Source organism: Ctenopharyngodon idella, chromosome 10, assembly GCF_019924925.1.
Source record: "Ctenopharyngodon idella isolate HZGC_01 chromosome 10, HZGC01, whole genome shotgun sequence".
Lineage (NCBI taxonomy): Eukaryota > Metazoa > Chordata > Actinopteri > Cypriniformes > Xenocyprididae > Ctenopharyngodon > Ctenopharyngodon idella.
The window spans coordinates 45,881,831-45,904,586 of NC_067229.1; the positions used below are offsets into that span (position 1 = coordinate 45,881,831).

A 22,756-nucleotide genomic window follows, 5' to 3' on the forward strand; every position below is an offset into this window, starting at 1 on the left:
AAAATACAGTAAAATTGTGAAATATTCTTATAATTAAAATAACTTTTCTATTTGAATACATTTTAAAATGTAATTTATTCCTGTGAATTTTCAGCATCATTACTCCTGTCTTCAGTGTCACATGATCCTTCAGAAATTATTCTAATATGATGATTTGCTGAGCAAGAAACATTTCTGATTATTATCAGTTGAAACAGTTTCTCTGCTTCATATTTTGTGGAAACTGTGATGCATGTTTTTCAGGATTCTTTGATGGACAGAAAGTTCAAAAGAACAGCATTTAGTTGCAAAAAAAAAAAAAAAAAAATCATTTGTAAGATTAATATACAGTCAAACCAAAACTTATTCGGACATTTTTGATATATTTTTTTTGCTAGTGGGTGCAGGACACTATAGTTTATTTATGTAAGTGAGGATAGCAAAATAAAATAAACTTACATATTATACCCAAAAATTCTTCATACAGTGGACTACCAGTAAAATTGATAAAAATTTGGAACCAAAAATTATTCAGACACTTTGACCTGACCATGTTTTGCTTAAGTGTTATCTGACATAATTAAGATTAATTTTTTCTGACACAGTTTAACTCTGAGATCTTGTCATATTTTATTACCATTTTTTTAAACTATAGTGAATAAACTGTATTAATGAATGAAATGTTCAAGGTGTCTGAATAAATTTTGGTTTGACTGTAAATGTCTTTGATGTCATTTTTGAATAACTTTATTGCATCCTTGCTGAATAAAAGTATTACTTTCTTTAAATAATAATAATAATAATTTGAACGGTAGTGTGTAGTAGCTGATGAAGCACTTTACACCCCTTGAAAGAAAACATCAGCAGTGTAGTCAAATAGAGAATCATTTATTTATACACTCCTTTTGTACACATAGACATGAACGAAATAGAACTTTTTCAAGATTTACAAAACATATTTAAATAATTCATCAAAACAATAAAAAAAGATCACATTTGTTATTGCACTTCACCCTGTATTCACAAAAGTAAAGATGTAAACAAAGCCTAAGACGCAACGCCTTGACTAACAGGCAGAAATGAAGTTTTGTTGGCGGTCTCTCCTCTCACTGTGTGCTGTAGAAGTGAGAGTGGTACGGCGGGTACGGCGTCATCATGGAAGCGTTGCTGGGATGGACGGGAAGACTCTGTAGGGTGCTGTACTGATACAGGGCCTCCACAGGCAGGCTCGGCAGGCTTCCGGCCGTGGCAGGACCGTAGTGGAATCCGGAGCCGTAAGGTGCCGGGCTCTCCTGGACCCCCGGGTAGAAGCTTGGATACGGAGCGGTACGGAAACTGTGCAGGTCGGAGTAATGCATCAAATGCGAGGCCACCTTGGCCTGGCAGGCGTGAGCGAGGCTGTCCTGAACGGTCCGTTTCAGCTTCATGCGTCGGTTCTGGAACCAGTTTCTGATCTGATGGAGAGAAGCATAACGTAAGTTCACATTTTGCACATCGACAAGTTGAATCACTTAAATCACATTATTAAAAATCAATTTAATAACGTCCCATCAACTAAAACGAGAAAACATTTTGTTATTCATCTTTGTTAATATTAGTTAATAAAAATACATGTTAGCTGTCCATTGAATAATATGGTAACACTAAAAAGAAAAAGGTTTTCCTTTGTGTTCGCGTACAGACGACAACGTTGTCAAAACAATCCCGTTCACACGGATCCGCGAAAACGACTATAAACGCTGTATTATGCTGCCAGGCCAGTAGGTGGCGATGTCGTTTTGTAAAGAAACACTACGTGCCACTTAGGCTTAATACGCATGCGCGTATATCGTTTTCAAAAACTTGCACTTTGAATCGCGTTTTCAGAAGTTTGTATTTAAACGCTGTTGTCATGTAAATAAACGGCCAAAACACATACAAAAAATTATGTTTTTAGTTGAAAACGGTGTTGTGTAAACGCCCCCTAAGTTCACAGTGCATTAACTACTGTTAACACATAGCTACAACTGTTAATAATGCATTAGTGAATGTTTAAATTAGGGTATGTTTACACAACAATGACATACTAAAAAATGATTATTCGACAAAATTGTCAAAATGATCCTCGTTCACACGAATCAGTGAATATGATTAAAAATGCTGTATTATGCTGCCAGGCCAGTAGTTGGCGATGTCACTTTGTAAAGAAATACTATACATGCTGATAGACTGAACACATAATACGCATGCGCATGACGACACCATTGCGTTTTTTTTAGTTGACATGGCGATAGTAACTGTATCGTTTTCAAAAACGTGCACTTTGAAACCTATTATCAAAAGTTTGCGTTTTCAAGCCACCAAAACACATTGTCGTGTTTTTCGTTTTTAGTTAAAAACATGATAACGACGTTTTGGGGGACTGAAAACTCAAATATTTAAAAATGGGTTTCAAAGTACACTTTTTGAAAACGATACCGTTATTGTCTCCGTGTAAACTACAAAAACACGAATTTGTTAAAAAGTGTTTCTTTACAAAGTGACATCGCCATCTATTGGCCTGGCGGCATAATACAGCGTTTTAATCGTTTTAATTTGTTTTGACAATGGTTTTTTTTTTTTTTTTTTTTTTAGCACATCGTTGTTGTGTAAACGTACCCTAAGATTAATAAATGCTTTAGAAGTATTTTTCATTGTTTGGTGATGTAGTAAATTAACAAATGGAACTTTAATGTAAAGTGTTATCAAATTAAAAATAAATAAATAAATCGACCTCATACCTGTTTATCAGACAGATTTAGTCTTTTGCAGAGCTCAGCTTTGTCCTGGGCTCCCAGATAAGCGTTTCTCTTGAAGGCTTTCTCCAGACTGTTGATCTGCTCAGCGGTGAAAGCCGTTCGGGGTCTGCGGCCAGTAGAGGGCGATGCAGATGGAGCCGGTTCTTTGAGGGCCCCAGGTGAGAGAGAACGCCCACCCTCGCTCTCGTATCCTGACGTCTCCTCCTCCTCTGTGCTGCTGCTGAAACCTGGTTCTGATGCTACGAGAAAACAAAGACAAATTCATATAAAGATTAAAATTGGAGGTCAGGTCACAAAAAACAACTATGCAAGAGAGAAAGAGAAAAAATACATTTGTATTTAAATTAAAAGTGCTCAACTAAAAAATAAATACTAGTAGGAAATGTAGGAAAAATTAAATTAAAATAGATTCTATGTAAACTGTAAATTTGCTGTAAGCATTTAATTTTTTTCTTTTTTTTAAATAAGATACTAACAAAATGACATGAAATGGCTTTATTTTATTATTATTTTATTATTATAACAGTATTTTAATAGTACTTTTAACCATGTTAAACAATATTTCTACTATTTTTAACTACTAATTCAATAAAAAAATAACATTGATTATTTAAAATGTAAAATAACTGCTTTTATTTTAAAATATTTTAAGATGTAATTTTAAATTGTTGGCAAACCTTTACTTTTATGCTTTATTATCGTTTCGGAAAACACAGAGAATTAGGAGAAATGTATAGAGCCAGTTAAAGAATAATTTATACTATTTTACTGTTAATTAAATGAAAAATTAAATAAAATGATAGTATTTTTAGATCTGTATTTTACAATAACTTTTTACATTTACTTTTACTTTTAACCAGAATTATTTATACGATTTTACTGTTAATTATATGAAAAACAAAATAAAACCCCAATAGTATTTTTTACATCATTTACATTAAATCATGAAAAAATGCACAGAATTTAACATGGATTATTAGAGAAGTATTTTACCGTGAGTGTGTTGCTGGATGATATTGTTGTCATTTGACTCGGTCTCTTGTGTAGATGTACACAGCAAACTGTTTCCCGGCTGCGCTGGCTCCATACGTTTCTCCTGAACCTCCGTGTTTTCCGGTCTCCATCTGCTGTAGAAGCCTGGAAGGCTCTCGGAGGCTGTGCCGGAGGTGCTCGGGCTGTCCCGGCCGGGAGAGTCCCAAGAGTTGGAGGGATGTGTGGAAGCCGAGCTACACAAGGCCTGGCTGCTTTGAGAAAGCCACTCGATGGAAAAATGCCCCTTCATCTCAGAGAACGTGTCCAAATCCAGCAAAGAAAGACAAATATCCGGTATAAAACAAGGTAATGCAGTTGTTCTTGTTTCCAGAAGTGGAGTCCCGTGACTGAGCGAGTCAGGTCTGTGTTTGTGTTCTGATAAGCGTGGCTTTGGGTTCACTGATCAACACCTCCAGCATGGGGCTCAAGTATTTATAGGGCTAATCCCAGCTCATTTACAATTCACTCGGCCCGGATCAAAGGAAACATCCTCCCCTGTCCTGATCTCCACCCCTTCAGTTTTCACAAGTGTGGTAATGAAGACGTCTCAATCGGCCTTGAGTGAACCCATTAACTCCTGGCACCAGTAAGTCTGGAGATGTAATCCCCTCCCTAAAACCATCTCTGATCCCGTCTCCTCGCTGAGGTGTGTGTGTGTGTGTGTGATTTCATATGTCCACGCTAGAAGGGGTCTGATGAAGGAAGTTCAAGGTTAAAAACAGTCTGAGTCATGGAATTCATAACCAGCAGCAATCTTAAAAGTTGAGTGCTTCATGAGAAACCAGTGAAAAGCTCTTCAAACTAAATGAAAAATGTTGCATATCCAAAAGAAATTTGTTTATTTAATCTTTTTTTTCATTATTAAAAGTCACTTCCAGCACAACAAAATGAAGCTCAAACATTTCAGTGTTAAATGATAAAAAGATTTACAAATTGTTTGTTTGTTTGTTTAAGCACAATAATATAAAGTTTTCAGTTTTTCATAGTCCGCCATCATACACTCATTAGAACAGAAATGATCAACAAACTGGGAAAAAAGGAACATCCAGTTTGTTTGTTTAAGTTCTAAATCAGGTATTTTTAAGTTGTGTCATTTTTTTTTTTATTATTTATTTATATACTTGTTTAAGTTCAAAATCAGGATTTTTCAGGATTTATTTATTTATTTATATACACTTATTTAAGTTCTAAATCAGGTATTTTTAGGTTGTGTCATTTATTTATTTATTTATTTATATACTTGTTTAAGTTCAAAATCAGGTATTTTCTAGGATTTATTCATTTATATACACTTATTTAAGTTCTAAATCAGGTATTTTTTAGGTTGTCATTTATTTATTTATTTAAGTTCAAAATCAGGTATTTTTTAAGTTTTATTTATTTATTTACATATTTAAGTTCATAATCAGGTATTTTTAGGTTGTGTCATTTTATTTATTTATGTATTTATTTATTTAAAAACTTATTTAAGTTCATAATCATGTATTTTTAGGTTGTGTCATTTATTTATTTATTTATTTATGTATTTATTTATATACCTATTTAAGTTCATAATCAGGTATTTTTAGGTTGTGTCATTTATTTATTTATTTGCTTATTTGTTTATTTATATGCTTATTTAAGTTCATAATCAGGTATTTTTAGGTTGTGTCATTTATTTATTTATTTGCTTATTTGTTTATTTATATGCTTATTTAAGTTCATAATCAGGTATTTTTAGGTTGTGTCATTTAATTATTTATTTATGTATTTATTTATTTAAGTTCATAATCAGGTATTTTTAGGTTGTGTCATTTATTTATTTATTTATTTATTTATATATTTATTTAAGTTCATAATCAGGTGTTTTTAGGTTGTGTCATTAAATTATTTATTTATGTATTTATTTATTTATGTATTTATTTATATATTTACTTAAGTTCATAATCAGGTATTTTTTAGGTTGTGTCATTTGTTTGTTTGTTTGTTTATTCATTTATTTGTTTATGTAAGTTCTAAATCATATATTTTTAGGTTATGTGTCGTTTATTTTTTTTTTATTTATTAAGTTCTAAATCAGGTATTTTTTTAGTTTATGTGTAATTTATTTGTTTGTTTATTCATCTAATTCTTTATGTAAGTTCTAAAACAGGTATCTTTAGGTTATGTGTCATTTGTTTATTTATTTATTTTCAGTTCCAGTGCACAAAATGAAGCTGAAACATTTCATAGAGTCAGATGAGAAAATGATTTTGTTTTTCAATTCATTTTCAATATATTTATTTATTTTTACTGCTTCAAAAATAAGCACAAATGTTTTTTTTCAGTGTCTTTAGAATAAAATGATTGTGTCAGATCAGTTTGTTTGTTTATTTGTTTATTGTTTGTTTCGCTGATATAACAACAGTGAAAATGTCTCTCTCTCTCACAAACAAACACAAGCGCTCCGTCTCTCTTAATGTTCCTGTGAGTGTCTGCAAACGTGTGTAATTGAGCTGTTGTTTCTGCTCTTTTCAGCAGGTATTGGTATCAAAGCACGCGGCTCTTTTGAAGTGGCAGGTAGAGGTTAATGGGCTGTTTTAGAAACACTACACGAGTTTGGAGACAGTAGTCTGCAGAGAACAACTACTGATGGAGATAACTGCCGGGGCCTTGGATCTGTTCACCCCCCCCCCCCGAACGGGATCATTACGCATAGTTGATCTGGTTTATCAGCTGCTTGCTTGAGATTAAGTTGATCAGTCCCACTGTTGAAGAATACGTGATTTCAAAGCCTGCCAGACACTTTTGATTATCAGACGAGTAAATAAAACAGCCTCAGATTGTCCCATTATTGTTCCTAAAGGATCTGAAGGGTTTGATCCCTTTTGGGCTCATTGAAGGAAAAACAGAAAGACGGCGCCAAGGGTGGAGATTTTATGCATACAAAGGTTCACTAGAAGATTTATTACCTGACAGATAGATCCTGGCAAAGCTTTCATAGTCATCTTATTTATTTATTTTCTAAATCAGGTATTTTTATTTATGTGTCATGTGGCTGTCTTTGTATTTATTTATGTATTCATTCATTCATTATGGTATTTTTAAGTTATTTGTCATATAGTGTGGCTGTCTTGGTATTTATTATTATTATTATTTTTTTTTTTTTTTTTTAAATCAGGTATTTTTAGGTTATTTGTCATATAGTGTGGCTGTCTTGGTATTTATTTATTTTTATCCAGTATTTTTAAAGTTATTTTTCATATAGCGGCTGTCTTGGTATTTATTATTTATTTATTTATTTTTTAAATCAGGTATTTTTTAGGTTATTTGTCATATAGTGTGGTTGTCTTGGTATTTAATATTTATTTATTTAATTGGTATTTTTTTAAGTTATAACAGTGTGGCTGTTTTGGTATTATTTATTTATTATTTATTAATTTTTTTAATCAGGTATTTTTTTAAGTTATTTGTCATAGTGTGGCTGTTTTGATATTTTTTATTTATTTATTAAATCAGGTATTTTTAGGTTATTTGTTATATAGTGTGGTTGTCTTGGTATTTAATATTTATTTATTTATTTAATTGGTATTTTATAAGTTATTGCAGGGTGTGGCTGTTTTGGTATTATTTATTTATTATTTATTAATTTTTTAATCAGGTATTTTTTTAGGTTATTTGTCATATAGTGTGGCTGTTTTAGTATTTTTTATTTAATTATTAAATCAGGTATTTTTTTTAGGTTATTTGTCATATAGTGTGGTTGTCTTGGTATTTAATATTTATTTATTTATTTATTAAATTGGTATTTTTTAAGTTATTGCATAGTGTGGCTGTTTTGGTATTACTAATTTATTTATTTTTTTAATCAGGTATTTTTTAAGTTATTTGTTATATAGTGTTATTTGTCTTATATTGTGGCTGTCTTGATATGCATGTAATTATTTATTTATTTTCTAAATCAGGTATTTTTACGTTATGTTTCAATATAGTGTGGATGTCTTGGTATTTGTTGGATCATTGCTGGATTGCTTTTTTTCTTGGCTTGTTTGCTTTGCATTTTTATTTATTTTTATTTTTATATATACTTATTTATTTTAAAAATGACAAAATAAAGTGTTTTTTGTTTCTGGGTTATTAAAAACTGATAATGTCTCTTAACGGTGCACCATATCAAATTATCACATAAAAAGAACAGTCAATATTATGCATTGTTGTATAATCATAAGATTTTTGTTTTTCATTTATTTTAGAAGAATTATATTTTGCAATATATTTTGAAATGTCTCTGGATGTTCCGGAAAAGGCATTTTACAGTTGTTTGGAAATACTTAAATTATCATTACAAATTATGAATGGAAGCAAAAATCAGGGAAATTATATAATGTTCATTCATCATCTCAAGTAATCAAGTAGCCTAATGAGAATAAAATGGCTCAGACAGTTGAATGTGGATATATTCTTCCCTCTTCGGCTCATTGAAGGGTTCAAAGGGCAGATGATTTGTTTACACTCTCTCATCATATCTTCATTTCTATCTGTGTCTCTTTCAGCGAGAGGCCATCTCATTCCTCTGTTATCTGTCACTGATCTCTCTGTAATTGTATTGTAGGTTTCTATATTCCACTAAAGATCAGTGTTAGGGGACGGTCCCGTCTCGTTTCCGCTGTCCCCGGGCCCTGATATGTGATAAACCCGGGGCTGACTTTGATGTGCGTGTCAGCAGAGAGGAATCGGCTGCATACAGACAGGAGCCTGTTTTTATGGATGACAGACGGGAGGGGTCGGAGACGGCAGCTCCACTTCTCATCTCTCTAACACTATCATTAAAGCACAGATTACAGTGTGAGAGAGACACTCTTCTGTAATAATGTCCCTGAGCTGATAGCAGACATATCATTTGTTTCTTGGAAAATCATCAATATAGGGTAAATTCAGGTTGATTGGGACACTTTTTGCTTTTTTGAGATGACTGGGAAAAAGCATCCCAATCAACCTGAATTCACCTACTTGTGTTTTTATTGAAACCAGAACCCCAAAACACTGATCTGAAGATATAATTTAAGATATAATTTAACAGTAAGAACTTTTTAGTCTCCAGAGAACATATACATCAGCTGAAGAACCAGAAATTGTTCTTTGTAAGAATCTCATGTAAGAACATTTTCTTTTTAAAGCGTACGAGTTACATGACTAAGTTCTAAATCAGGTAATTTTTTAGCTTATATGTCATGCATTTATATATTTATTTATATTTTTAAGTACTAAATCAGGTATTTTTTAGCTTGTGTGTCATTGTGGCTGTTTTCACATTTATTAGAAAGTTATATGATTTCAGCAGTCTCTTCTCTCTTAATAAAACATTGTAATTTCTTTGACAAATAATTCTTTAGTTGGAGAATCAGGTTTAATATAAAGCAGTTTTATTGACTTATTTTAACTGCATTAATTTCTTTTACTTATTGGTATCAGTCTGATTAGGCTAATGTTACTGTCAGCGTTTTTTATTGATGGAAATGTTTAGATCATCAAGAAAAGACGCTCAGCCCATGGCACTATTCTGTTATCATATGTATTTGTGATGATGAGTCCAGTTAAACGTATCTGCCTCCATTATTTCAGCTGTTAGTATAATGCGGTGGTTTTGAGCGATCATTGAAGTGTCAGTCAGGGAGTGCTCCTCCCTCACAGTCAGGCTGAAGTGCTGCTACAGACGGCAGTCTCTCAGAGTAATGGCCCCCGGTGGTGACGGCCTTTGATTGTCCTCATTGAGCCTCTTTCATGTCTAATAGGGCTGTTTGCTGCTCTGTTATGATGGCTCAGGTATTGTCCCTCTCTAGTGCTGCAGGGGCCGGAGGGACAAACAACCAGCTGTGCAAAATCAACACCGGCACCAAAAGCATCACATGACTACAAAATAAACAGAACATCAATATTTGTACATGTTTTTACCCTTATATTGAGTGTCCATCAACAGATTTGTGCACAGACTTAATTCAGGAACATTATTCCCTACAACATGCTGAAATTATACACTCTAAAAAAATGCTGGGTTAAAAACAACCCAAGTTGGGTTGAAAATGGACAAAAGTTTTATTTAACCCAACTGTTGTTTAAAAATTACTATATGACTGGCTTAAAATGAACACTTAAAAATAAAAAATCAGACACATAATTACTAGAGGCAACAATAATAATCAAAAGGTGAACATTTATTAATAAGCAATTTAATAAATGTTTATTGTTTAGTTATTCATTAAACTTATAAATGTTATTATTATATGTTATATATATATATATATATATTATATATATATATGAAAAACAAAAAAATATTTATATAAACAGTCCTGTATGTGTGCATATATATATATATATATATATATATATATATATATACACACACACATATATATATATATATATATATATATATATATATATATATTTTAGTATCATCGAGATACTAAATACTATATATGCTTAGTTTTCAAATATGTCTATGTAGTTTTTATTAATATTTATTTCAGTTTTAGTTCATTTAGCACATCAAGTTAAACTAAATGAAAACGCAACAAGTTAAAAAAAGTTGGTTTTTTATATTTTATTCAATTTTAGTTAATGTTTATTTTATGGTTTTAGTTAACTATAATTGTATTATTATTAAATAAATAAATATAACTCATGGTCAAACGCAATCACTGGTTTAAATTTTTTAATTTAATTTGTAACCCAACAATTGGGTTTGTCCATATTTGAGCCAAACGTGAGTTGAAACAACCCATTTTTTAGAGTATATATATAATATATATATATATACACACAAAACACAATATTACAGTGAACTGCATAGGCCCAAACGACCTATGACCCAATAGGCTAATAAATGAATTTGACTAAAATCTTAATACATAGCAAATTTGTTTTCTTTCTGTTGAGAATATTTGTTAATCTTAAGTACTTCTCGTGTGCAAATATCAGCTGGGTTTATTTCTACATTTCTGAGATGAGATATTGTATGTGTAAATTATCACATTAGAATTTAAAATTGTGATTGTACAACATTTAATGACTTGAATACTGTTCCTGTGTGTTCTGGTTTTGTTTGTTATGCAGGGAATGTCCATGAAAGTCACTAATCCGGTTAATCCCATCAACTTGATTGCAACACATCCAGTAATCCCTCATTGACTCCAATCAGAGGAACCGACCTCAAAGAACGACCCGAGGAACTGGCCCGGTTGGAAGAGCAGGTCTGTGATTACGACGAAAACTCAGACTGTCTGCTCGGACAGAGCCCCGTCTCCAGAGATCTGCTCCTCACGGAGGCCAGAGGTGTCCCGGACACGGCCCATTCAGAGCACTTTTGTTTCACACCTGGAAGCGGGGAGGGGAAGTGTGAAGGAGGCATTAAGCCCTATTGAGCATAACTGCTGATACCCACCCACCCCGTCTCTTACGACGCACATCACTGAAGAGCCGGGGCCAGATCAGCATGTTTGTGAATGCTTTCACATCATGGACACTTGACTGAAAGGAGCGTCCTCGCCAAGAAAGACAAGGGAGGAGGGAACGCTACATTTGGGCCTTTCCTTTTCCTGTTAAGAGTGTAATGTAAAGACTGATGTGAGGTGTGAACCTAGACGTGCTCTTTGAAGTTAAAATGACATTTAGAGGTCAATTATGTTGTTAGCAGAAGGTGTCTGCCGGTTTGAAACCGCCATAAAATACAACTTAAAGGTAGATAAAATGAGACGCGCCGGTTTATGTCCTGTCAAACCTGAAGACGCGCCACTTAAAGAGGCCAACAGCCATCAGAGACAAGACAATATAGTGTTTCACGCCGTCCATTAGTGTATTATACACTTTTGTGACACAGAATATTAAAACGAAAATGATATGAGGTGAATTATATATATATTTTTTTGTGTTGATTCAAAAGGATTTCTAGCCCCTTACACTAAACAGTGATCAAAAAGTAATACAACTGACCGATTATCATTTTCATACATCATATTATTTACAGGTTTTTATAAATATACTGTCTAAAAAGCATCATTCTTTAAGGGATAGTTCACCCAAAAATGAAAATTCTGTCATCATTTACTTACAACTCACAAAAGAAGATGTTTTGAATAATATCAGTAACCAAACAGCTGATGGTCCTCATTGACTTCCATAGTATTTTTTTCCATACTATGGAAGTCAATGGGGTCCATCAACTGTTTGGTTACTGATATTATTCAAAACATCTTCTTTTGTGTTCAGCAGAAGAAATAAACTCATACAGGTTTGGAACAACTTGAGGGTGAGTAAATGATGACAGAAATTTCATTTTTGGGTGAAAAAGGTTTCAAAATTTGGGGGGGGGGGGGGGGGGAATGGGAAATTGTATTGGGAAAGAAAAAAATGCATGTCAGAAATGTCAATTTTGATAATTTATCTCAGAGAAAAGGGTTTCCACACCAGTCGAATTAAACATTGTTATTATAATTTAACATATATTAATATTTGGCTTGATTTGTGGCTATTTTCAAATAAGCAGATTAGGAATTTGAATATACTGTAAGCACAGCAACATTTTCTTATTTACTACTATGTCTCCATAATATATAACTGCACTGTCAAGGCAAATTTATTGTGAAATCATTGATTAATTCTCTCATGGCACATTTGATTCTTTTGTGAATGCTAAATAAATGCTGCTGCCATTAACACTAGGAGAAAGGAGACACACAGAGGTTAATTTTTACTTGAAAGATCCCCGCAGAGACGGAGACGTGTGTTTACATACTGGAGGAGACATGAGACAAAACACGTCTCACTTCACCTGCTGTTAGCTTTTAAAACAGCAACATTTCCTCCTTCAAATGAATCACGGTATATGTATTAAAACACATTTAAAAAGTTTGGGGTTGGCAAGATTTTTTAATGATTTTGAAAGAAGTCTCTCACCAAGGCTGCAGTTATTTGATCAAAAATACAGTAAAAACAGTCATATTGTGAAATATTTTTGCTATTTAAAAGAACTGGTTTTTGATGTGAATACATTTTAAAATGTAATTTATTAAGCTGAATTTTCAGCATCATTACTCCAGTCTTCTGTGTCACATGATCCTTCAGAAATCATTCTAATATGCTGATTTGCTGCTATCATAAATGTTGAAAACAGTTGTGCTGCTTCATATTTTGTGGAAACTATGATTCTTTGATGATTAGAAAGTCCAGAAGAACAGCATTTATTTGGCAAAAAAATTATTTTTAGTCAAAAGGATCTTTATTTTGATCAATTTAATGCATCCTTGCTGAATGAAACTATACATTTCTTTCTTTCTTTTTTTTTAAATCAACTAATTGATCCCATATTTTTATCTCCATATAATATCTCCTTATTTTAAGTTGGTTGCAATGCCAGAAAAAAAAAACGGCTGCTGTATTTAATGTGTGTTTATTTTTTAGTTATGTAGTCTGTTTTCCCCCAAGAAATTTGTCAAATATATAATGTGAATGTAAAGATGTTTGGCGGTTGGGAAAAGCAGGTCAAAATGAACCAGGTGCACAAAAAGGAGGTTAGAAAAATGCCAGGCGTCATCTAACCACAAACACATCTGCATATATGATACGCAGACATGCATCAAATATTCTCTGACAAAACTGAGCTTCCATACATCTCCACAAATGTCAGTAGAACATTTATATGCTTAGTATATGCAACTTTATCAAAATTAAAGTATATATAAATTGTAGACAATCAACACCAGCAGCTAAGACACTAAAATCAAGTCAAAACCAATATGTGCCAGAAGATATTACATAGAAACCACCAGTGGTCATTTATCCAAAGACAACTTCAAATTACTGCAGCGCTAACATGGAAACAATATATAGTGACACATTTTCAGTTTTAATTAAAATATTTAATTAAAAAGAATAAAATAAGAACAACATCTTATAAACATTCAAGTATCTGATAAAAGAGAATTACTTTTTCTCATTACTATACCTTATTTAGTACAAAGAACCACATTAAAACCTGACTACAGTGCAAAACATGGAGAAAACTGATATCTGATGCTTGCAAAACATTTGCAGTTTCTTTTCCATCACATCCTATAAATGTTTACATGCGAAATGTGATTGATCATAACTGGCAGCTAAAATAAAAAGTATACAAGGCCCTGTGATGGAAGCACTGGCACATTTGTAGTCTGATAGACTGGATTCAGGCATTGCGTTCAGATGGAGGAATAAACTCCAGACCCAGGTAGGCAAAAATCTCCTCTTCCGTCTTTGCTCTGAGATATAGATTCTGTACAATTTTACAGAGAGATGTAAATTTAGCTATTCTAGTAAGGGTGTTGAGTGTTTTTGCAGTTAAACATTTAATGTTGACATATAAAACCTATATATTATACTGGTGTTTCTCAACTGGTGGGTCGCAACCCAAAAGTGGGTCACAGAGTGTGCAGTCATAGAAACAATAACAGTTTTTTTCTAAACTGAGACTTTTATTTTGAACGACGTGAATGAAAGCTGTTGACTCTTCTGTCAGACGCAGTTTATGTTGTCCTGATTCAACATCTGCTGTCAGATGCGATGTTGTCAGGCTATATGTCATTACTCTAACGTTATTTTTTATAACTTGTTAAGAAATAAAAGGTCAAATTCCTAAATTCCAAATTCCTAAAAAAAAAACAATGTGTCGCGGCTTCCCATGACCATGGGAAAATGTGGGTCCCTTGGCCAAACCAGTTAAGAACCACTGTTTTATACAATATATAGGCCAAAAGGTATTTTATTTGTCCAATTACATAGAATATGTTAAAGTGCCCCTATTATGCAATTTTAAAGACTCCTAATTTTGTTTTGGATTCTCCTACCATAGGTTTTCATCTATCCATGGTAAAAAAAAAACCAGTAATTTTCTCTTAATATACATTGCAGCATCAGATCTTTTCTCAGTGTCTGAAACGGTTCGATCAAGGATTTGGTCTCTCTAAACCCCGCCTTTCCTAGAGCCTGCTCTGCTCTGATTGGTCAGAGGGCTCAGTCTGTTGTGAGTGGTCGACTGCTTACAGCACGTGTCGGAAACAAAACGCTAATTAACATATCTGAATTTAAGATCTGGATCTCTAACAATGGTGTAACAATGGCGTCGTTTTTACCGTATCAATTTCAGCCCGAGTCTTCATCCTTTGGAAGTGCAGCAAAGTGGATTTGCTTTCACAGCGCAGAAAACAGCGTCTTCTTGATATGTTGACAACACAAACCAAACTCTTCCAGTCTCAGCTACAACTACAGTATTTAAGGGCTGAGCAAAGTAGATGTTGTTGTTTGCAGGCAGCCAATGAAAACCATAGACTGGCATTATGCAAATTTTGGAATTACTGGAGTTAGTGAAGACTCATTTCAGGCAGTTCAGAATTGGTTCTTTAAGGAAACAATAACTCCCTTTATTGTGCACTTTGATATTTGAAACTTTGTAGACCTTTTACATTCACAAACAGCCATATTACATACTACATGAAAGGTAATATCCGAAAAAGCATGATAGGGGCACTTTAACATACTATCACTATTATGATATATTTTTAGTAGACACATGCCCATGTGGCTCACCTGTTTGCTGTCGTACAGGGCGTGACTGCTCAAAGACATGTGCTTCTCTTGCCCCGCCCACCGTCTCAACTCCCTCTCAAACAGCTGCAGAACAAACAGCACATTATGAGTGAACATAACTGACCTCAAAACACTGCGAGAGGATGAAGTCATGAATGAAAAGATTCAGAAAACATTATATTTAAGTTAAACAGTACACAGTAAATGGAAATGAAAACTATACTGTCAGAAAAGATCGTACATGAAAATAAATTTTAAAGAAAATGAAAACTATATATATATATATATATATATATATATATATATATACACATACACACACAACATCAAACAACTTTTGATTGATTTTTTTCAATCAATAATCAGTGATCTGACTACTATGAAAATTACTAAATGAAGTACTTAAAAGTACAACTAAAAGTGTTTGTTTTCAAACTACTCAACCAATAACACTAACAGAAACCAAACAAAACAGAAATAAAAAGTAGTGACGAAAAGTAGTCGAAACGCTTTAATCGTTTGGAAGTGAGGAAGCTACACACCTTAGACCCAGTCCATCCGAGAGTAGCGAAGGCAAACTGGCTGTAGGGACTGACCACTAGATCTACCCGTACAGCTCTCCAGTCCGACGCTTCTGAATGTTGGTCACTGGGTCTTTCAGTTTCACTTCCTGTACTGACGTCCTGAACAGAAGCAGTGGAATTCGATTTGCAGCTCTCAGCAGATGCCTGAAGCTTAAATATGGAAAAGCATCTCTCAAAGCGATCCATGTTACTAGGTGCCCGAGCTGGACCGTCCATTTTTTCCAGATAAGAGTTTCTGGTCGTCTTCTGATACAGCAGTAAACCCTGATGAAAAATACATGTTACTTTGTAAAGAGTAAAGTGACATGTTTATGTTGGATAATATTTACAAACAGACACAAGGGATGAATTTGATCATCCAGCTATTCAAAGAGCTTCAGAAGTACCTGCTCCTCCAGCCAGTTTGTGATTTTAGGCATCAGTCCTTCCTCTTTTCCTTCCTCTGGATGTGTAATGAGAAAGTCCACATCATGACCGACTTCTTTCCCCCTAAAATATACATAGCAGATCTCAACTGCTTGATTGTTTATATCATCACAAGTTTCTGTGAAGTTTCAGCTCAAAATACCCCACAGATCATTTATTATAGCTTGTCAAATTTGCCCCTATTTGGGTGTGAGCAAAAACACGCCGTTTCTGTGTGTGTCCCTTTAAATGCAAATGAGCTGCTGCTCCCGGCCCCCTTTCCAGAAGAGGGCAGAGCTTTAACAGCTCATGCTTTGGTTGCTCAACAACAACAAAGCTGGAGAATCTCACGCAGCCAAAATGATGATTGTCAGTAACGGTGTTCAGCCTTACATTGTTCAAACCGGAGCCGGACACTGATGGAGAGACTCAGGAGGAAGTTACAACTTTTAGAATGAAACTGGATGTTTCTGAATGGTTAGTGGATAAATTTATGTAGTTGCTGTGGAGTTGATTCAACTCATCCACTAGCATGTGTCGTCGTGTTAATCTTTTGTGCAAATCCAGCATTGAATTGACCCTCGTTTGTGAAGCAGTCCGGCGTAAAATGACGGCATGACAACAACACTCTACTACAACAACTCTTCCTCTTCTCTAAAGCAGCCCAACATGACCTCACCCCCTTTGTTGAGTGTTCTCGGGGGCAGGGTTTATGTAAATTGTAGGGTTAGTGATGTCACCAACTCCGGGAAGAAGCTCAGTGTAGTCCCTACCAGCCACTTGTAGTCCTTAAAAAGCAATTTCTGTAAAAGAAAATATCTCCCTTTGCTTTGAACTTTGAGCGTCGTAACTTTGCAGATGTTGTTTATGCTCAAGCAGCAACACTACACACTAACTAAAGTTAAAAAAGTGAAATCATAATCAACCACCCCTTTAAAATGCACATTAATGCTCAAAAAGCTTTGAATATACAGTACTAAGACAAGATCTGACCTCCTGAAGCCTCCCATGAGCTGGATCTCTGCTCCGGGCAGCACAGCGTGTACAGCTTTCTCTACAATATCACTGATGACATCAGCTTCCGCCTTAGTGACAGGTTTCTGGAGGTCATCGTAATACTGGACTCCTGAAAGTGATGAGGTCAAAGGTCATTTGAAATTCTAGATCGTCCATTTCAGTTTTTTTGAAGAACCACATATTAACTCATTAACCAGTGCAAAATGTTCATCTAATTAATTTGTAGTCTTATAGATGCAAATTGTTGCTTTATGGAAATATTTTTATATTTGTTACTTTTTTGCACAGATACATAAATATACATATATCCATACATATACAGGTGCTGGTCATATAATTAGAATATCGTGAAAAAGTTCATTTTTTTATTGTAAATTATTTTAAAAAATGAAACTTTCATATATTCTAGATTCCCTACATGTAAAGTAAAACATTTCAAAAGTTTTTTTTTGTAAATTTGTTGATTAGAGCGTACAGCTAATGAAAGTCCAAAATCCAGTATCTCAAAATATTAGAATATTTACATTTGAGTTTCATTAAATGACCATCCCTACAGTATAAAATCCGGGTATCTTTTGTTTTTTGAAACCACACTAATGGGGAAGACTGCTGACTTGGCAATGGTCCAGGAGACAATCATTGACACCCTCCACAAAGAGAGTAAGTCACAGAAGGTCATTACTGAATGGGGTGGCTGTTTACAGAGTGAAATATCAAAGCATATTAAATGCAAAGTTGACTGGAAGGAAGAAATTGGGTAGGCAAAGGTGCACAAGCAACAGGGATGACCGCAAGCTTGACAATACTGTCAAGTAAAGCCGATTCAAACACTTGGGAGAGCTTCACAATGAGTAGAATGAAGCCGGAGTCAGCACATCAAGAGTCACCACACTCAGACATCTTCAGGAAAAGGACTACCAAGCCACTTCTGAACCACAGACAATGTCAGAAGCATCTTACCTGGGCTAAGGAGAAAAAGAACTGGACAGTGAACAGTGGTCGAAAGTCCTCTTTTCAGATAAAAGTAAATTTTGCATTTCATGTTGAAATCATGGTCCCAGAGTCTGAAGGAAGACTGGAGAGGCACAGAATCCAAGCTGCTTGAAGTCTAGTATGAAGTTTCTGAAGTCAATAATGATTTGGGGGGGGCGTGACGTCTGCTGGTGTTGGTCCATTGTGTTTTATCAAGTGCAAAGTCAATGCAGCCATCTTCCAGGAGATTTTGAAGCACTTTATGCTTCCATCTGCTGACAAGCTTTATGGAGATGCTGATTTCCTTTTCCAGCAGGACTTTAGCACCTGCCCACAGTGCAAAAACCACTTCCAAGTGGTTTGCTGACCATGATATTACTGTGCTTTATTGGCCAGCCAATATGCCTGACCTGAATCTATGGGATTTTTTCAAGAGAAAGATGAGAAACAGTCGATCCAACAATATACAGATGATCTGAAGGCTCAATAGTGCCTCAGCAGTGCCACAGGCTGATCACTTCCATGCCACACTTCACTGATGCAGTAATTTGTGCTAGGAGCAAGTCATTTGCTGTAATACGTCCTGCCGATCAAGTATTGAGTGCACAAAAGAACATACTTTAAAGAACTTTAACTTTTCTGTTTTGCAAATCCATTTTTTGATTGATTTTAGGAAATATTCTAATATTTTGAAATACTGGATTTTGGACTTTCATGAGCTGTACGCTCTAATCATCAAAATTTAAAAAAAAAACTTTTGAAATGTTTTACTTTACATGTAGGGAATCTAGAATATATGAAAGTTTCATTTTTAAAAATAATTTATAATAAAAAAATGAACTTTTTGATGATATTCTAATTATATGACCAGCACCTGTACATATATAAACACTCACCGGCCACTTTATTAGGTACACCTGTTCAATGGCTTGTTAATGCAAATATCTAATCAGCCAATCACATGGCAGCAACTCAATGCATTAAGGCATGTAGACATGGTCAAGATGATTTGCTGAATTTCAAAATTAGCATCAGAATGGGGAAGAAAGGTGATTAAAGTGACTTTGAACGTGGCATGGCACAGCAGCAGAAGACACACCGGTGCCACTCAGCTGACAGGAGAACAGCAAACTGAGGCTACAATTCACACAGAATCACCAAAACTAGACAATAGAAGATTTGAAAAACATTGCCTGGTCTGATGAGTCTCGATTTCTGCTGCGACATTCAGATGTTAGGGTCAGAATTTGGTGTAAACAACATGAAAGCATGGATCCATCCTGCCTTGTATCAACGGTTCAGGCTGCCGCTGGTGTAATGGTGGGAGAGATATTTTCTTGGCACACTTTGGGCCTCTTAGTACCAATTGAGCATCTTTTAAACACCACAGCCTACCTGAGTATTGTTAGTGACCATGTCAATCCCTTTATGACCAGTGTACCATCTTCTGATGGCTACTTCCAGGAGGATAACGCGACGTCACAAAGCTCAAATCATCTCAACTGGTTTCTTGAACATGACAATGAGTTCGCTAGACTCAAATGGCCTCCACAGTCACCAGATCTCAATAGAGCAGCTTCGGGATGTGGAGGAACAGGAGATTCACATAATGGATGTGCAGCCGACAAATCTGCAGCAACTGTGTGATGATATCATGTCAATATGGAGCAAAATGGATGGATCATGTCAATACGGGTCCAACCCGGTACTAGCAAGGTGTACCTAATAAAGTGGCCAGTGAGAGTGTGTGTGTGTGTGTGTGTGTGTATATATATATATATATATATATATATAAGTTGTCTGATAAAAACATTTCTATATTTATGAATCAAATTACAAATAATTACAGAAATTTAGCACAGTGAAATGCAGTACCCGCTTGCTGTGCACGGTTCAACTGCTGTCCTGTGCGAACCAAATCATCAGGAGATCGCAATCCCTCTCTAAACCAGCGATCTGCCGTCCGCACACCCACCCCAAAAATACCAGTTAGTGCCTGCAGAAAAGGAAGATGCAACTTCATAATTCACAAACTAAAGGCAAGAAATCAGGCATTTCATTTATAATGGCAGATGGCAGTACATAGTATGAGTAGTAAAACAGCACATAGTATGAGTAGTATGGAAGTATGGCATTTTTGAACATACCCATCATTACCTTCATGGCATGATATTGCTCTGATCGTCTCGTTGACTCAACTTCTCTTGATGATCCATCTTCTAAAATCTCCTAAATGGTGATATAAGCTTCTTAACAAATATATCTAGATAATATAGATTTTTGAGAGAAGTTTACATTTATGCATTCGGCAGGCACATTTTATTAGTTCTCATTTTTTCTGGGAATTGAACCCATGAACTTGGCATGTTTAAGCTACAGGAAAGCATAATTGTCACCTTTATAACCCTCTGTGAATGGTCCCCCAGGCAGGGCAAAGACCTCAGATCCTCCATGCTCTTCACTCGATAGGGAAGTGCCTTTAGGACTGAAGCTGCCCGTCTAAAAGCGACGCTCCGTCCTTCATTGTCATTATATTCGGCATTTTGTGCCAAGATTTCAAGAGCGTCCTACAGGACAGAGTGTCAAATAGCTGTTCATCTTCAGCTCAATGGAAGTGAATAATCAGAAAGCAGTTGAGACATTAAATAACTCACTGTTAGAAAATAATTGTGGTGTTTCAAAGGTGTTCGTCTTTGACAGGCGTAACTTTTCATCAGCATTGCAGCTGGGTCTATGTTGGGTTTTGGGTTAACCTGCAACACATTTACATACTTTTTTAATCCAAAATGTCCATAAAAGCAGACTCAGCAAATGAGATCTGCCCTTGTACCTGTAATGTGTGTCTATCCTGAACTGTAACGGGATGTCCCGCCTCCATGCTCTCCGTAAACCACCTGATGTCCAACAAACAGACAGAACTGGAAGTGTCTTGTCCTGTTTGGTTGTCCAGCCAGGCCTGGACTTCATCTCCGCTGTTGTTTTCTGACACAATATGTGTGATGGAGGAACTGTAAGAGAAAACAGACAGGAATATTCCAAAAGTTATCTTTCATGACAGGAGTTTTCAATCTTTTAGATGCCATGGACCCTCAAATATGATCATCCTTGTCTGGGGGACTCATCCTAACATTTAAAAGGCATCTATCATGTATAAACACCCAATTTATACACTGAAAAATTGATATTAACATTATTATATATTTTTTTCTACTCATTATAGTGATGTACAACAGTATGTTTTATTTATTTATTTTAATCCAATTATTAGATTAACAACCCCTGTTTTATGGTACCCCTACAAAAAAGTACTGTGGAAATACCATGGTAAAGTGATGGTTCGTAATGTAAACATACCTGTAGGTTTCTTTAATAAGAAATCCTTTGCTCCGTCCTAATCGTGTAAGAAATGCTCTTCTAGATGTTCCCATCTTTCTCTCCAAGATGAATATAGAAACATTGGGAAATTTACAGGTGTCATTTTGTTGGCTTACAGTTAGAGATAATTTCCTGCGTTTTAATGGGATCATAATCTAGAATAAACGCTTTAGATCCCCCTTCTGCCAACTTCAACCACCTCATCTGTCACTACAGAGCAGATAAAAAACCCCTGCACTTCCACAAGACTGAGGGAAAAGATGTCACGTGTGAGTCACAGAAAAAAAAAAATGTAGGTACAACGTCGATTTTTATTATACAAGTGCGCGTATCTGCCCGAAAGTTGTCTTTAATTGGTATCGGTGGGCATAGATAATAAGTATTCTGTTTTAACTGCTCGCTTGTTATTTTTAAATGAAATTGGTACAAAGAAAGTACTTTTCTCATTATAAATTTTCAGATGAAAAGTGTCATGACCGCGTCTTAAGGATGTGGTATAAACATGTGGTATTTGTTACTTTTCTCTGCGTTGTTGAGGATGGACCAATCACAGCCATTTGCGATAACTGGAAAAGGATTGCTACGACGGATATCTAATTATGTAGCAAAGTATCAAGCATTTTAAATAATAGATTTAAACGACAATGGTGTTATTAACAAACGCCTAAAACATCTTCATATTTGAGTGTGTCAAAGGAGAGTTTAGCTTTTCGGGCCACAGGCGCCACCTCTCGGAAGACCTCGTATCTCATTTCATGTATAAAGGGGGGTCTATTTTGAGTGGTGCACATGTTGCACCCATAAAGAGTTCCGACTGGGTGCAGTCTACTCACAATAGTTACATAAGAAAAATAAAATAAAAATAAAACAATAAATGTGAAGGTCCAGAAAGATTTTCTTGATCTTCAAATGCATTTACAATACCATGTCATATGCGATTATAAAACAATAACACATAATCACGTGAAAGGGAGGGGGCGTGACCTTGCAATAAAACGCGCAGTCATGTTTGTTAAATTTTTATTTTGTTAATATGAG

General features: G+C 34.9%; 2 protein-coding genes across 5 annotated transcripts; both read right to left on the reverse strand.

Moving 5' to 3' along the window:
• Window positions 1-846: 846 nt before the first annotated feature.
• ved (ventrally expressed dharma/bozozok antagonist) lies at window positions 847-15,038 on the reverse strand. Its single transcript, XM_051908145.1, has 4 exons — window positions 14,912-15,038; window positions 3,750-4,480; window positions 2,739-2,995; window positions 847-1,433 (listed from the first exon to the last, which is right to left on the reverse strand). Exons 2-4 carry the CDS (start codon window positions 4,036-4,038, stop codon window positions 1,086-1,088), a joined length of 894 nt encoding a protein of 297 aa, XP_051764105.1. The 5' UTR covers window positions 4,039-4,480; window positions 14,912-15,038; the 3' UTR covers window positions 847-1,085.
• On the reverse strand, window positions 10,511-22,499 carry polm (polymerase (DNA directed), mu). 4 transcript variants are annotated; one of them, XM_051908132.1, is made up of 12 exons: window positions 21,698-22,499; window positions 21,174-21,351; window positions 20,998-21,096; window positions 20,740-20,910; window positions 20,501-20,572; window positions 20,219-20,339; window positions 17,348-17,480; window positions 16,336-16,438; window positions 15,908-16,213; window positions 15,366-15,449; window positions 15,153-15,176; window positions 14,978-15,093 (listed from the first exon to the last, which is right to left on the reverse strand). In XM_051908132.1, exons 1-11 carry the CDS (start codon window positions 21,868-21,870, stop codon window positions 15,165-15,167), a joined length of 1,452 nt encoding a protein of 483 aa, XP_051764092.1. In that variant the 5' UTR covers window positions 21,871-22,499; the 3' UTR covers window positions 14,978-15,093; window positions 15,153-15,164. The 4 variants fall into 4 exon arrangements, with proteins under 4 accessions (XP_051764094.1, XP_051764091.1, XP_051764093.1 ...); XM_051908134.1 differs by lacking the exons at window positions 14,978-15,093; window positions 15,153-15,176 and adding an exon at window positions 10,511-11,123; XM_051908131.1 differs by lacking the exons at window positions 14,978-15,093; window positions 15,153-15,176 and adding an exon at window positions 13,179-14,055 and having other exon boundaries at window positions 21,698-22,492.
• Window positions 22,500-22,756: the final 257 nt, after the last annotated feature.

Coding starts and splice junctions, on each gene's coding strand:
- ved (XM_051908145.1), bottom strand. CDS start 4,038: ATGAAGGGGCATTTTTCCATCGAGTGGCTTTCTCAAAGCAGCCAGGCC. Junction 2,996..3,749: donor CATCCAGCAACACACTCACG/GTAAAATACTTC, acceptor GTTTTCTCGTAG/CATCAGAACCAGGTTTCAGC. Junction 1,434..2,738: donor TAAATCTGTCTGATAAACAG/GTATGAGGTCGA, acceptor TCTCTCCATCAG/ATCAGAAACTGGTTCCAGAA.
- polm (XM_051908131.1), bottom strand. CDS start 21,870: ATGATCCCATTAAAACGCAGGAAATTATCTCTAACTGTAAGCCAACAA. Junction 21,097..21,173: donor AGGATAGACACACATTACAG/GTACAAGGGCAG, acceptor AATGTGTTGCAG/GTTAACCCAAAACCCAACAT. Junction 20,573..20,739: donor ATTCACAGAGGGTTATAAAG/GTGACAATTATG, acceptor ATCACCATTTAG/GAGATTTTAGAAGATGGATC.